General features: G+C 54.0%; 1 protein-coding gene across 2 annotated transcripts in view; it reads left to right on the top strand.

The window, feature by feature from the left end:
* Positions 1–3751: 3751 nt before the first annotated feature.
* SERHL2 (serine hydrolase like 2) overlaps positions 3752–15702 on the top strand; it is a 37410-nt gene continuing 25459 nt past the window's right edge. The window contains exons 1-8 of one of the 2 annotated variants that reach the window (XM_026017295.2): positions 3752–3841; positions 4715–4864; positions 4974–5087; positions 5445–5486; positions 5886–5905; positions 6348–6422; positions 8051–8160; positions 9522–9601. In XM_026017295.2, coding sequence (XP_025873080.1) covers positions 3838–3841; positions 4715–4864; positions 4974–5087; positions 5445–5486; positions 5886–5905; positions 6348–6422; positions 8051–8160; positions 9522–9601 — 595 coding nt within the window. In that variant the 5' untranslated portion in view covers positions 3752–3837. Of the gene's footprint in view, positions 3842–4040; positions 4292–4714; positions 4865–4973; positions 5088–5444; positions 5487–5885; positions 5906–6347; positions 6423–8050; positions 8161–9521; positions 9602–15702 lie in introns of those variants that run through there. The other variant, XM_072742399.1, reaches the window with a different exon arrangement.

Genomic DNA, 15702 nt, shown 5'->3' with positions numbered 1-15702 from the left:
AAAAAAAAGAAAGAAAGAAAAGAAATCAAATGAAAAGCCACTGTCTCTGGACAAAAGAATTAAAGGGGAAGTTGTGGGTATTCTCAGGAAGGGTTTACGATTTGTTTTTTTGTTGGTTTGTTTTTTGTTTGTTTAAAAGAAATCTAGGGGCACCTGGGTGGCTCAGCGGTTGAGTGGTTGAGCGTCTGCCTTTGGCTCAGGGAGGGTGTGATCCTAGGGTCCTGGGATAGTGTCTTGCATCAGGGTCCTGCTTCTCCTGCCTGTGTCTCTGCCTGTTTCTGTGTCTCTCATGAATAAATAAATAAAATCTTAAAAAAAAAAAAAAAAAAGAAAAGGGACGCCTGGGTGGCTCAGCGGTTAAGGGTCTGCCTTCGGCCCGGGGTGTGATCCTGGAGTCCCAGGATCGAGTCCCACATCAGGCTCCTGCACGCAGCCTGTGTCTCTGCCTCTCTCTCTCTCTCTCTCTCTCTCTCTCTCTCTCTCTCTGTGTGTCTCTCATGAATAAATAAATAAAATCTTAAAAAAAAAAAAGAAAGAAAGAAAAAAAAAAGAAAGAAAAGCCTAGAGTCATCTCCCTCTACCATATCAACCACCATGAGGCTCTAAGAACATGTCAGGCCTTGTCCCAGGGCATGAAGGAGAGAGTAGGGGGAACAAGCTGACCTGGCAAAGAGTACTCAGGCCACTATGTCTTAGGGCAGTAGGACAGGGTAGGGTGGCGGCCTGCAGTTGGCTCAGCGTGAGGACAGCAGAGCATGGAGAGCTCCTTGGACTGTAGGTGGTGGAGTGCCAAAGACCTGGCTCCCAGCCCCAGGGCTACATGCCAGCAAAGAGCTTTTAATAGCTCCAGTTTTCCAAGATGCCCTGGATTATGTTGCTCTTCCTGAAGCTCCTTACACGGGGACCAGGCACACCACAATGACTCAGCGTTTCTGTCCCTGACCACTTGCAGGCATTCACATCCCCTCTGCAACCTCGGGCTGCTGGGATGCCCAGCTCCTTGTTCTGGGCCATCACAGGTCACTGTTCCACTTAGCTCTGGCTGCATGCTCACCAGCACCATCCCTGAATCTGTGCCCAAACAAAAGAAGGTCTGCTCAGTCTCAAAGCCTCAGGAGAGCACTGCCACTCACTCGTGCCCACTGCGCGGGACATTTGCTCAGAGCCCAGTCCAGTCTGGGGGAGTGAGAGGGACTGTCCTGAGGCTGAGCCAATGCAGGTCACCCTTTATCAAGGCCCGTGTGACCAGGGGTACATTTGGTTTTGTTTTTAAGATTTCATTTATTTATTTGAGGGATGCCTGGGTGGCTCAGCGGTTGAGCGCCTGCCTTCGACCCAGGGAGTGATCCTGGAGTCCGGGGATCGAGTCCCGCATCGGGCTCCCTGCATGAAGCCTGCATGAATCTTAAAAAAAGAAAAAAAAAAGATTTTATTTATTTATTTGAGAGAAAGAGAGTGAGAGAGTACAAGCAGGGGAGGAGCAGAGGGAGAGGGAGTAGCAGGCTCCTCGCTGAGCAAGAGTTACCGTAGGTGGGGCTTGACTTCAGGACCCTGGCTGGGATCTTGACCTGAACCAAAGGCAAATGCTCACCCAACTGAGCCACCCAGGTGCCCCCAGGTGTGCATTTGTGTAGAGTAGTGACCTCTCTATGATTCCCACAGGGAAGCTGAAGGGGGTGTTGAGGCAGTCGGAGGATACATGGGGCAGGAGCAAGTGATTTGGCAGGCAGGAAAAGGCCTTGGCAGCCTGAGAAAGGAGGAGCTGGTGACTGCCTGAGGGACAGGGAGGAGGGAGCAGACGCTGGACGCTGGCCAATTGGGCTGAAGGTCTGATGCACTAGAGGTCCCCACCTAGAGGTCAGACTGGAGACTGGTGCCAAGTATAATTTTTTTTAAAATTTTTTTTATTTATTTATGATAGTCACAGAGAGATAGAGAGAGAGGCAGAGACACAGGCAGAGGGAGAAGCAGGTTCCATGCACCGGGAGCCCGACGTGGGATTCGATCCCGGGTCTCCAGGATCGCGCCCTGGGCCAAAGGCAGGCGCCAAACCGCTGCGCCACCCAGGGATCCCTGGTGCCAAGTATAAATGCGGCATCATCCATGAAGAAGAGATGTCAGTGGGTCCCCAAGGTGGAGGAGAAAAGAGCCCCTTCAAAGCAATCATGTCCCATTGGTTCTCTCACCCCAAGATCTGTCACCCCCTGCAAGGAAGCCAAAGCATCGTGGAACTAAAGGACACCACTGGGTGTGTACCTGTCATAGAAGTGGTCTCATCACCCCTAGGTCCAAGCAACCTCCCCAGACCCCCACAATTCAGGTAAGGGCCAGATTCCTTATCCCCACACTCAGCCCCAAGGCTCCCTCTTCCCCAGGTCTTCTAGCCACTGACAACTTTCCTTGCACTGTGGCACGCCCTTGCCTGCCCTCCTTCAGGGCCTGGGTCTTCTGTCTCCACCTGGGAGAATTCACTGGGTAGTCCTCGCTCCAACCCTGCTTCACCATTTAAGGGGCTCTGCTGGATGGTGACCTCCGAGGGGTCACTCCTAGGCTTTTTATTTTTTATTTATTTTTTTTTCTAGGCTTTTTAAAAAAGATTTTGTTTATTTATCCATGAGAGACAGAGAGAGAGAGAGAGAGAGAGAGAGAGAGGAAGGCAGAGACACAGGCAGAGGGAGAAGCAGGGGAGCCGGATGCGGGATTTGATCCGGGTTCCTGGGATCACGTCCTGAGCCAAAGGCTGAGCCACCCAGGCGTCCCGCTGACTTGGGGTTCTTGATCCTTTTCAGGGTCACTCTGTGCATAACGCTTCTTCACTTGGGGAGTTCCCCCATGTCCCCAGTTTACACATTCATTCACTTGTGCAGCAAATACTAAGGCTGGTTCGTGGCAGGCCTTCCAGGCAAACAGTTAACCATTAGAGTCACTCCACCTTTATTTATTTATTTATTAAAGATTTTATTTATTTATGAGAGACACAGAGAGAGGGAGAGAGAGGGACAGAGACACAGGCAGAGGGTGAAGCAGGCTCCAGGCAGGGGGCCCGACGTGAGACTGGATCCCAGGTCCCCAGGATCAGGGCCTGGGCCGAAGGCGTCGCTCAAGTGGCCTGCCCAGTCTCTCCACCTTTAATCCAGGGGTGCGAGCCAGTGAGCATCCAGGCGGTGGCCCGCTCCCTGCGGCTGCTCCTGGTCCAGCGCTGGAACGAGGCCAGCTTGGAGACTGCCCAGGGCCTGGTACCCGTCACCCACGCGTCAAGCAGAGACATCACTCTCCTAGATGCCATCCGGGTGTGACCCCAAATTTTGGAGGTGGTGTGGCCCCCGCCCCGAGCTCCCCAGTCGCGGGGTGGGTGAGTATCCGGGAGCTCGGGGCCCCTCCGGGCCAGAGGGGAGAGGCGGGTCACATGCGGTCGCCCTCCGGAAGTCACTGGTGGGCCCAGGGACCGGTGGACAGGCGGGGCCGGGGGCGGGGCCGGGGCGGGACTGGACGGCCGGCGGGGGCGGGGCCGGGCCGGGGGCGGGGGCGGGGCCTGGACGGCCGGCGGGGGCGGGCCGGGGGGCGGGGCCTGGACGGCCGGCGGGGGCGGGGCGGGGCGGGGCCGGGCCGGGGCCTGGACGGCCGGCGGGGGCGGGGTCGGGCCGGGGGGCGGGGCCTGGACGGCCGGCGGGGGCGGGGCGGGGCGGGGCCGGGCCGGGGCCTGGACGGCCGGCGGGGGCGGGGCCGGGCCGGGGCGGGACTGGACGGCCGGCGGGGGCGGGGCCTGAAGCTCCGGCGTTTACTCGAAGAGTCTCGACCTTGGGGCGGCGTGGTGCGTGCGACCGCGGGAGTCCAGCAATGGGTGACGACGCTGCGCCGCAGGCCCCTAGACCGGGGGAGGCTGGGGGTCGCCGCGCGCGCCCTCCCGGCCGCCCCCCACAGACTTGGGCGCCCTCCGCCCACGGAGGGGCAGTGGGAGCGGGCGGACGCGCTCCCGCGGGAGGGCGGGGTCCCAGGCCGGGGCTGCGCGCGGCCTCTCAGGGTTCCGGGAGCCCCGGGGTAGAGGAGCAAGCGCGGGGGTCCGGGGCGCACGGTCTCCAGCCCGACCGGGTGGAGAGGTCAGTGGCGGACCGGGGAGAAGGCAGCCCTGACCAGCGCTGGCCGGACACCGCGCGGTGCCGGGTGGTCAGGATCGGGTCCTGGGATGGTGCCGCCTGCGCCAGATCGGCCTCGGGCACGGACTGCACCCCCCCTGCCTCAGTTTACTGGTCTGCGAAGGGAGGGTGATACTGGTCGGACTTGCTGTGAGGAGGTGAGAGGGGCCCCCCTCCGCCCCTCCGAAAGTTGAGAATTTGTTGGCTGTTATTACTCTGTTTGCTCCGGTTTTACAGAAAGGGAAACCGGGGCTCGCTGGGAGGGGTTAGTAATCGTGGCCCACGGTGACACGCAGCCGGCAGAGCCCAGGTCTGCCCAGTTCCCCAGCCAACTCCATAAAGTTCTGCAAATGAAACCCTCCCCTGGTTTTCCTCACTCAGGGGACCCAGTTTTTCTTTCCTTCCTCTGAGTGTCCCCAGCCCCATGTCACGCTCTCTCCCGGTCATCCCCCCGGGGGCAGTGTAGGAAGCTAGGAATCTGAGTCCCCCGGGGCTGCCCCGATGCCCCCGGACAGGTTAGGGCACTGATGGGGGCCTCAGAAAGCACCTGCTTGGCGATTGAGGGGGTGGCTGTCTTCCAGGTCTGCTCTCAGAACTGAAGCTGGCTGTGCCCTGGGGTCACATCGCTGCCAAAGCCTGGGGCTCCCAGCAGGGCTCCCCAGTTCTTTGCCTGCACGGCTGGCTGGACAATGCCAACTCCTTTGACAGACTCATCCCTCTTCTTCCAAAAGGTGGGAGTGCAGGGAAGCCAAGGGGCAATGTGACATAGACTGCAGGGGCATGAGGGGTGGGGAGACGGCTCACCTAGACGCCTTCCCTGACCCGCATCTCTTGCCTCAGACTTCCATTATGTTGCCATGGATTTCGGGGGACATGGGCTCTCGTCCCATTACTACCTTGGTGTCCCGTATTGCCAGGAAAACTTTGTGAATGAGATCAGGAGAGTTGTAGCAGGTGAGTCGGAGGCAGTGTGTGTGTGTGTGTGTGTGCGCGCGCACACACACACTGAGACACCCCCTCTTCTCGTTGGAGTGGGGTGTGGTGGCCGGGAAACAGTGCTGCCTGAGAGTGACCTGGCTCTGGCCCCAGTTTTCCCAGGGATTGAGGTGACTTGGGGAAGGTTGGGAGAAGGCTGCCAAGAGCTCTCATCCTTCTGGGGGCTCCACCCCTTGCAGGGAAGCTAGAACCCCTCCAAGCTAGTTCCCTGAGTGGGGCACCCCAGCTGCTGGGGAGGGATGTCCCGAGCACAGGGACTGTAGGGCAGGGTGGGGGGCAGCCCGGGCCCATCCTGACCTGGCTCTGTGTTTTCAGCCTTGAAGTGGAAGCGTTTTTCCCTCCTGAGTCATAGTTTTGGTGAGTAGAGTTTACACTTTGGCTGGGAGGGGGCCGAATGGGCTGAGGGGCTGCGAGGGAGGGAGAGGAGGTGGTACACAGTACCCTGCACTTCTGGGCGCTGCCAGAAGACATGAGGGGGTTTGTGGGTGTCCTGGACACTATGCCCTTTGGCCTGAACCACCCCCCTCCAGGGGACATACGGCCTCAGAGGTGGTACGACAAGGGAATATGTGACCTTTTGGGTGGCGAGGTCTGATGAAGGGGCCATGTGGCCTTCGGGACGGAATGAAGAGCCCTGCCTCCCCTTGGTGGGAGAGAGCCAGGCCCCTAGCCCGGGGAGGGGCAGCCCCTGTGAGAGAGTCTTGGTAGGATTCGGAGAGCTGGGGAGTACCAGGTCACTACTCTTTTGTCCCCCAGGTGGCATTATCGGCGGAATGGTGAGTAGATGGCTTTGCAGTGTCCACATCTGGCCATGTCAGGCATTCCTGCAGGTGGGGCCTGAGGTGGGCAGGGGAGAAGGAGGAGTTACCGGGAAGGGAAGTGGCTCCTCCTGTCACAAATTGGAAGTGAGCACTTTATGGCCTAGGGCCAGTTTGCTTTATAGATGGCAGTGATATAATCATTATTGCGGGGACATCAGTGAAACTGGATTCCCGATGGAGTTCAGAGTTTCCACACTCCCCAGAGAATCCTGGAATCCAGCCATCACCAGGGCGTGGACCTTGGTCTGGATGTGGACCTTGGGCAGGGGGGTACCCTGAAGGGACTGAAGATTCTTTTTCTGGCTGCTTAGAAACACCCGTGTCCCCAGGGAAAACCTTGAGTCCTTTTGCCTTCTTCCCCTCCTACTCATTCTTTCCTTTTTGGGTCACATCATAGTTTTCCTGTATCTTCCCCGAGATGGTGGATAAACTGATCTTGCTGGACACATTGCCATTTACCATGGACCCTAAAGTAAGAGTGAGGGCTTTCATGGATGCTGTCGTGGGGGAGACCCATGCGCCTGGCAGTGGGCGGGTACCAGGGAGGTGGGAGGAGGCTGCAGAGGGCAGATATGGGGGCTCAGGGGGCCCCCACAGGGGACAGGGCTGTGCAGCCTGTACCCCTAAGGAGTGGGCAGAGGTGGGCAGCCCTGGGGGCCCAACGGTTTGGCACCACCTTTGGCCTAGGGTGTGATCCTGGAGACCCAGAATTGAGTCCCACATCGGGCTCCCTGCTCAGAGCCTGCTTCTCCCTCTGCCTGTCTGTCTGTCTGTCTCTGTCATGAATAAACAAATAAAACCTTTAAAAAAGAAAAAAAGGAATGGGCAGGGTGAAGGGAAAGCCTTTGTCATCCTTGGAAACCCTATATGTGGCCTGGGACATATAGAATGCCAGGTCTATCACCAAGCAGTAGGGCCTGGGAGAGGGCAGGAACAGTGGATTGAGGGGCTCTGGGGGCACACAGCCCAATGAGGCCGTCCACACTCATGTTCAGTTGTGTGCATTTGTGCTGTGCGCACATTGCACAACAGCACACAGCAGCTCTGGGTGTGGATGGAAGGGAAAATACTGATCCCTCCCACCACTGCCGATGACAACAAACGAGGCTGTCCCTGCATCTGAGTCCTGGTTCTGCCACTCATCTGCTGAGTGACCCTGGGCAAGTTACTGGGCCTAGCTGAGTCTCCGTTTCCTCACCTGTAAAATGAGGAGGTTAGCCTAAATGACCTTGGAGTTGCCTGCCTGTTGTCACATTCTGTCACTCCATCCCCAGAAGCTCAGCCTCTCGGTTGTGACACAGCTTTGTCACCAGCTTCGGTTGCTTATCTGTAAAATGGCCACAGATGCCAAAAGGGCCTGAGCCGTGCTGTCTTTTTTATCACCACCTGCCCAATCCCAGCACATAGCGCTCAATTCGTGTTGGGTTCATGGGTGGATAGCTTGTGGGTGAATGTGAGGATCCGGTGAGGACCCTGGGGCTATTTTCTGTTTCACTCGCGGAGTTAACAAACATGGTGCCCCAGGATCCTCTCCGGGGCCCCTGGGTATTTGGTCCTCCCTGTCCTGCATTCTCAGGGACTTGGCTGGGAGTGTCACTTCCCACTGGTGCTCTGGGTGGCAGACTGGACAGGATTGGGCTGTTGTCCGAGTGAGCTGAGTTGGAAATGGGTGCACTCGGAGGGGGCCCAGAAGCCCCTTCTGCAGTCTCCTGTCTGCCACCTGGAGGAATGGCAGGAATTAAAGCAGATAAAGTTGCCAACCCGGGATGCTCTGTGACTTACAGATCTAATACTGAACCTTTGCAAAGCACTTGCAGTTGCCAGAGATTTCCTTTCCCCTCCATCGCCCTCATCCCTCCCAGCTGTCCCGACCACTGGCAGGGCTGGCCCGGAAGTCAGTGAGGCAGACAACTCACTCCCATCCCAGGGATGACTAGCAGGGGCTGATCCTGTGCCGCCCTTCACCGGGTCAGAATGGATCTCGGGTCAGAATGGACCCTGACAGAGGGGCCGCTGACAGCAGAGGGTGGAGGGGGGAGCTGAGCCCCTCTGTCAGCAGCCCAGAGCCCTGCCCACCCAGCAGAACCCACAAATCCCCAGGGAATGGAGAACATGCTGACTAACAGGCGGGGAGCCATAGAGCACATGCTGCAGGCAGAGGCCTTCCAGAAGCCCCGGCAAGTGGTCAAGCCAGAGGAGATGCTGCAGAGGTGAGTGCCAAGGGGGAAGAGGGGGCTGGTGGGAGGGAGTGGTGGGAGGGAGACCTGGGTGCAAGTGCAGGATATGAAGGGAGGAAATCTCTGGGGTACAGAGGCCGCGTCTGTCTCCTCAGCAGGAATCCACCCCGGCCCTGTTGCTCTGTGCTCGCCCGGGTATCGGGCCTCCTGGCACTCACTCTTCAGAGCCTTGCATCCTCCCTGCTCTGTAGCCACACACTTCGTTTACCAAGACCCCTTTCCACACGCTCTGTACCCATCTTCCTCTCCCTATAATCATGTACACGTGTGCATGCACACACAAACACACAGTCCTTCCTTGCACACATTTTCTCTCTGTGACTCCTACCTGGACCTCTCTGCAGGCACCTTGCTAACTTGCCCACTCCTCCTCCAGCCTCAGCTGACTGCTATTTCCTCTGGGAGCCTGCCCCCCACTCCCCTAGGTGAGCTGCTCCCCCCTGCCCTGTAGATAATTGAAGGTCTGTGGGTGGTGACCATAGGCTGGTTGCCTCTGTATATCTAGCACCTGGAAGTGCTCCCGGTGGTCAGGGACCTACAAATATTTGTTATCTAAGGGAGAGAACGGGATCCCTGGGTGGCTCAGCAGTTTGGCACCTGCCTTTGGCCTGGGGCGTGATCCTAGAGTCCCGGGATCGAGTCCCGTGTAGGGGGAGTCCCTGCATGGAGCCTGCTTCTCCCTCTGCTTGTGTCTCTGCCTCTCTCTCTGTCTCTCATGAATAAATAAATTAAATCTTTTAATTTAATTTTATTATTTTTTTATAAGTATTTTTTTTTAATTTATTTATTCAGAGAGAGAGAGAGACTGAGAGGCAGAGACACAGGCAGAGGGAGAAGCGGGCTCCATGCAGGGAGCCCGATGCGGGACTCGATCCGGGTCTCCAGGATCAGACCCCGGGCTGCAGGCGGCGCTAAACCGCTGCGCCACCGGGGGTGCCCTATTTTATTTTTTTTTTAAGATTTTATTTATTTATTCATGAGAGACACACACAGAGAGAGAGGGGCAGAGACATAGGCAGAGAGAGAGAAACAGGCTCCATGCAGGGAGCCCGATGTGGGATTCGATCCGGGATTCCAGGATCACGCCCTGAGCTGAAGGCAGGCACTGAACCACTGAGCCACCCAGGCGTCCCTAAATTAAATCTTTTTAAAAAATTTTTGAAAAAATAAAGGAAAGAAAATACACACACATATGTGTGCTCACACATGCGTGCGGGAGAGTTGATGGAAACATCCCCCTTGACACATGCCTGTGTCCCTTGTGGGCGGCCCTCCTCTTCTTTCCATCTGGCCTTCTCTGCCCCAGGACCTTCATGTCCCTCTGTCTTCCCCAGATTCCTGAAGAACAACAATCACTTGAATGAGGAGTGTGGGCGACTCCTCCTGCAGAGAGGAACCACGCAGGTGGCCACAGGTAGGGACTCACCATCCAAGACCGTTACTTCTTGGCACTGTCCTTACTGAGGAGCGATAACCACTAGGCCCTCTGGCAGCCTGCTCTGGAGCAGACATGGCACTCAGTGCTTGGCAGGGTGTATCTCATGCCATCCTCCTGCTGCCCCATACTTCCCCTGTCCAGAGCTGGAGAAACTGAGGCTCCAATAGTAGGCCAAGTGACATGTGCCAGGTGAGATAGGCCCGTGGGGAGCGTAGTCCAGTGTCTGGAGAGTAGATATTGGGGAATGTCGCTGCCGTGCTCTGCTGACCCTGTGTGGTGGGTGCCAGTGTCCAAGGCTGGGGTTTGGGGATGTCCTACGGGGCAATGCAACTCGAAAGAGGTTTTGCAAAATGGAGAAGTAGGGTAGGTGGCACCTGGGCCTTAGGGCAGCATCAGGCCCGTGCTTTCTGCACTTCCTTACCCAGTAATATTCACCCGGGAAAACTTTACCAAGAGTTTGCTCAGTGCCAGCCCCTAGCAAGGCCACCGTGGGAGCTGGGGTGAGTGAGAGCAGACTCTGCCCCTCTCCTGGGGGGCTGGCACCTCTGGCTGAGGGCACCGTTCACAAGTGCCCTCCCCGGAAATGACTCCCCAGGGGTTGAGCAAGGAGGAGGCCAGGTCAGGAACGTACACTCTAGGAGGCGAAACAGATGATAAACAAGTAAACAGACCAAAAACAATAGACATTTTATTATAAGTGTGATAAACGGAGCACCTGGGTGGCTCAGTGGTTGAGCGTCTCATGATCCCGGGGTCCTGGGATCGAGTCCCGCATCGGGCTCCCCGTAGGGAACCTGCCCTCTCCCTCTGCCTGTGTCTCTGGCTGTCTCTGTGTCTCTCATGAATAAATAAATGAAATATATTTTTTAAGTGCAATAAAAATATACAGGGTGTTCTGGAAGAAACCCACGATGGGGGTCCCAGCAGCAGCTCCCAGGAGGTGGAGTAGAAACCATGGGAGAGAGCTGGGGACGATGGAACCTGCAATAAATCGGGCAGGAACGCCTGGGTTGATTCCTAACTCCGCTAGCTCAAGGTCTTAGGCAAGTCCCTCCTCCCTTTTAGACACCTCCTCCCCATTTTTCTCAGGTGATAAGCAACGTCTTGGGATCTTTGTGCGTATGGTCAGAGAGAATCAAGCGAGGTGGTGAACGCAGCTTCAGTTTATAAAGTACCAGACGAGGCAGGGGTCAACCCCAAGTGCTTGCTGGATCTGAGCAAGTTGTGGAATTAATCGGGCTGCTGGGAGTCAGGCAGCAGGGAGTGGTAGGGGCTGTGGGTCTGGGGGCAGGACAGCCCAGCCAGTGGTTATCACCAGGGACTCAGGACTCGCATGGCCAGAATTTCCAGTTACTCACGAGAAGCCAGAGACCTCCCGTGTTGCCAGCATACCACGATGTCAAGTGGAATATGCTTAAGGGATGATTTGGCCTTGGGCTGCCAGTCTGTGACTTTTCCTGAAGGGACTCATCTCCGAACCTCACAAATCCGCCACGCAGAGGAGAGGTCGAGGTGGAGGGCCGTGGGCCTGGGCTTCCCAATGTGCCCGCACAGATGGCCCACCCCAAGGGGCCCCGGCACAGAAGTGGGCTAATCCGGAATAAGACACATTCCCAGCTGGGCTGGGGAAGCTGCTTAGGCCAGGCCCGGGTCACATGAGTGGTGAGCCCGGACACCGCAGCCGTGGACGAGGAGGGAAGAGGGGAGTGGACAAGGCCCCTCTGCAGCAGTCATGGCCCCTTGGGGCCGGAGGGTAACCTAAAACAAGACAGAGCGGGCTCCCCACGCCCACTGGGTAGTGTGACACCTGGAGAGCTGCTGTTCCGGGGTCGTCGTCCTCAGGCCCCAGAGCCCGTGACCATCCCCACACTCCTCTGGAGTAGCAGAGAGCAGGGGCAGCCCCGTCACTCCACTTGATCCTGTAACTGAACTCAAGGTCACGGGCCCGATGCACAGCACAACCCATCACTGAGCCAGAAGGTGTGCAGTAAGGAGAAGGTTTATGTGAGAGGCAGACAGGGGAGGAGGCGAGGAGCTGGGGCAACAGCCCCGAGGTGGACAGCCAGGGTTTAAATGCAAGTGGGAAAGGGTCTGGGTAAAGGGGAGAGGAGCTGTGTGACTCAAAACCAGATAAAGCAAGTTACTGGGTCAGGGAGGGCTTGTTTCATTTTGTTGGGCTCTGAGGGGAGGTCAGTGGTCCCGAGCAGTTCTGGCAGGCTTCTTTTTTTTTTTTTTAATTTATTTTAAAGATTTTATTTATCTATTCATGAGAGAGAGACATAGAAGGAGAGGCAGAGACACAGGCAGAAGGAGAAGCAGGCTCCCTGCGGGGAACCCGATGTGGGACTCGATCCCAGGACCCTGGGATCATGAGATGCTCAACCACTGAGCCACCTAGGCGGCCCTCTGGTTGGCTTCTTGATGAAACCTTGAGTCTCCAAAAAACGTAAATTAACTCTCGGTTATCATGGTGTCAGGCGAGAGTAGTACCCTACAGGAACATGGCGGCCGATAGCATTCCCAGAACAAGCAGGTTTGGGTAAGGAAGCTGCAGCTGCCATGGTTGCCCCGTTAACTCTAGTTACTGTTTTCTGTCCCTACTGTCTTTGATCAGTCCTTGTTCATGAGCAAATCCGCCTGATAACCACTCTGGCTATTTCCTGCTGAAATCGGGCTGAGATTGGGGTGAGCGGAACGGATCCTTTCTGCCCTTAACTGGAAACATTCCTTAGTTCTGGCTTAAAGCCCTACATTCTGCATTACTAGAATTTTTTTACTTTTATTTTTCTTTATTTAAGATTTTCTTTATTTTGAGAGAGGGAGAGAGTACAAGCAGGGAGCCCACCATGGGTCCCTATTCCAGGACTTTGAGATCATGACTTGAGCCAAAGGCAGATGCTTAACCAACTGAGCACCCAGGCACCCCTGTACTTTGGGTGATAGCTTTGGTACATTTTGTACCGCACTTTGTGATTAAGTAGCAAAGAAGGAGAATTAGGAATCTGGAAAGTTCCACATTTGAGTAAATAATCCTAGGAAGATTGACCTAAATCCTTGGAGAATCCTAGAAAATAATCTGGAAAAGCAGTCCAAATCTGAGACTGGCAACTCAGCGATTTGTTGCAACCAAGTAGCCTGTTGTCTTTATTTTGTCAAGTGGAACTTCCACTTCTGAGGAAGGATTAATGTATGTGCCAGCTGATGAATTAGTTAACATACAAATCCTTCCTTGTTCTGCTAAACTATAACCTATAACACTTCTGTTATCTAAAACTATTCTGGCTAAAGAGTCCTAAGTCCTCCTCTTGAGCTGCTATAGCTGAAACAGTTTCGTTAGCAAATAATCCCAAAGATACAGAGAGGTTTCTAATCTTATGTTCATGGGCTGCCACTGCTCACCGGGGTAGTAAAGTTCTTCCAAAGAAAGAGCCTGTTCCATCGTCCGGACACCCTGGTAGATAGTCCTGCACTTCTCCCCCGATCATGTCACCATTCAATATGGACTTTTTAGTTCTGGGGAAAAAAAGAGCTGGCCCAATGCTGAACATCCTTGGAATTATAGAGAAAGAAAGAAGGGACTAGGTGGCCTAGTAAATGAGAAACTCCTGTCCACCTCTGTCCCAGCGTTCGTAGGCCTGAAGCTCATCAGTTGACCCACAGACAAATATATATCCCATTGGGGCTCAGAGGGATTCTGGACACGTTTGGAAAATTAAGCTTTTTAGTGTGGGAGATCTTGTTTAAAACCTGGTCAAGTCAGGGATCAGTAGAAGGCAGCGTCCACTTGAAATTCATATCACGTGCCTGTGAAGGGGGAGAGATTCCCTTGAGGTAGGTACTATTTTGTGACCTCCAATCTGTACATAGGCAAGAGGTAGTGTAACCTGAAGACTGATTAGTCCTTCTTTGCTGAACTAAAAAAAGAGACGGTGTTCCAGGAAATGGGTTATGTTAAGCAAACAAGTAGTCAATGTCTGTTATAGAGTGTTCAGTTTTTATGACCATAGGTTCCAGTGCCCTTATGTGAGCCTCCTAAGGTCATTACAGGGGACACTATAGGGGGTGTTAAAAAGAAACAGGGTACACAGAATGCTCCGTTAAGTTTTTTTTTTTTTTTTTTTTTTTTTTTTAGATTTTATTTATTTATTGACAAGAGACGAGAGAGAGGCAGGGACACAGGCAGAGGGAGAAGCAGGCTCCATGCCAGGGAGCCCGATGCGGGACTTGATCTAGGGTCTCCAGGATCACACCCTGGGCCAAAGGCGGCACTAAACTGCTGAGCCACCCAGGCTGCCCCTCCATTAAGTATTTTGACCACGTAGGTTGCCGAGAAGTTGGGCTCCTTGGAGAAATTGATTATGGGCATAGCTGTGGAGTCAGCGTGGTCGAGTATGGAGAAGGGCTTCAGGTAACATATCCAGCAATCAGACAAGTTACCTGAAGAAGCTAAAGTTTGTGAAACTCTGACCATGGAATTATCTTTCCAAGTAAAAGAGATTGAGGATTACTGAGCAAAGCGAACAACCCCGAGTAGTTCTAATCATCCCTTAGTGGGATTGTCTCCTGAATAACACCTTGAGATCCTTCCTTCAGGGGCTTACAAGAACAGCTTAGCAAATTCTTTTTCAGAAAGTGGTCAAGGGAGGTCTGTGCTCTGGGTGTGCCATCATCTAAGCTTTGGGTGATCCCAGGTCTTTGGTGGATTTGGTGTGGGTTTTTTTTTTTTTTTTTTTTTTTTTTTGGTGGCGGGGAGGTCTTCCTTTCTCTAAGGTCAGAATCTCCTCTCCTTCCAAATAGCCCCATGAGCAAGTACCGGGGATGGTTTGTTAATGGGCCACCACAACATAACGAAAGTCCCATGATGTGGTTATGAATGAGCACTTTTCCCTTTTGACAGTTTTTTTTTTCCTTAGACCAACATTGTTTCCTCTTAGCTGGAGTTTAACTGTTGTGTTTTGTTGTAAGAAGTTTGCTCCATATTTCATGAACCAGTCCTAGTATTTTTTTTTAATATTTATTTATTTATTTATGATAGTCACACAGAGAGAGAGAGGCAGAGACACAGGCAGAGGGAGAAGCAGGCTCCATGCACCGGGAGCCCGACGTGGGATTCGATCCCGGGTCTTCAGGATCGCGCCCTGGGTCAAAGGCAGCCGCCAAACCGCTGCACCACCCAGGGATCCCAGTCTTAGTCTTGAAAATAGGCTACTTTAAAAAAAAAAATAGGCTACTTCAGTTAAACAGGTGTCTCATTTCAGGAGGCAGGTGGGCGCTCAAAGTTAGCCCTATATTGTGCAAGCAATCAGGTAATTAGTAAGAGGTATTTCTATGGAAACAAAAGAAAAACACAGGTTAATGGCTGGAGCAAATCATAAACCCAGTGTCAGTCCTGAGTGCTGCCAGGGAGAAGATTTCTAGATTTCTAGAAGATTTCTAGATGCTTGAGCATGTTCAGATGGAGTGAGGGCTGACAACTTTTCCCTGGCCTGCAGTTTGAATGTCTCTGGCAATGTTTCTGAGGGGTCCCCACAGCAATAGACAGGAAGATTGCTTAAACATGAGCTGTTGTGGCAGTTTCTCTGAAGTTTACCTCAAATCATCAGGCTTCCATCTTCAAGGCTTCATGAAAAAAAAAAAGATGGTTTTAGTTGTCAGTGGTTTCAAGTTGAAGTATGGGAGAAAAATGGGAAACTTGGGCAGCCCTGGTGGCGCAGCCTTTGGCGCCGCCTGCAGCCCGGGGTGTGATCCTGGAGACCCAGGATCGAGTCCTATATCGGGCTTCCTGCAGGGAGCCTGCTTCTCCCTCTGCCTGTGTCTCTGCCTCTCTCTTTGCTCTCTCTGAATGAATAAATAAATAAATCTTTAAAAAAAAAAAAAAGAAAATGGGAAACTTTAGTTCTGAGAGTCATAACCAGATGTTTGAGGAAACCAGAGAATTCAGGATCCACCCCATTTTTATAGGCAAACAACAAATACTGAGAGATAATTCATCAGAACTAGAATCTAGGGGATCCCTGGGTGGCTCAGCTGTTCAGCGCTTACCTTCGGCCCAGGGTGTGATCCTGGAATCTCGGGAT

Source organism: Vulpes vulpes, chromosome 16 (assembly GCF_048418805.1).
Source record: "Vulpes vulpes isolate BD-2025 chromosome 16, VulVul3, whole genome shotgun sequence".
Taxonomy (NCBI): Eukaryota; Metazoa; Chordata; class Mammalia; order Carnivora; family Canidae; genus Vulpes; species Vulpes vulpes.
The sequence above is the reverse complement of the archived record's forward strand: the minus strand, read 5'-3'. Positions and strand labels throughout refer to the sequence as shown.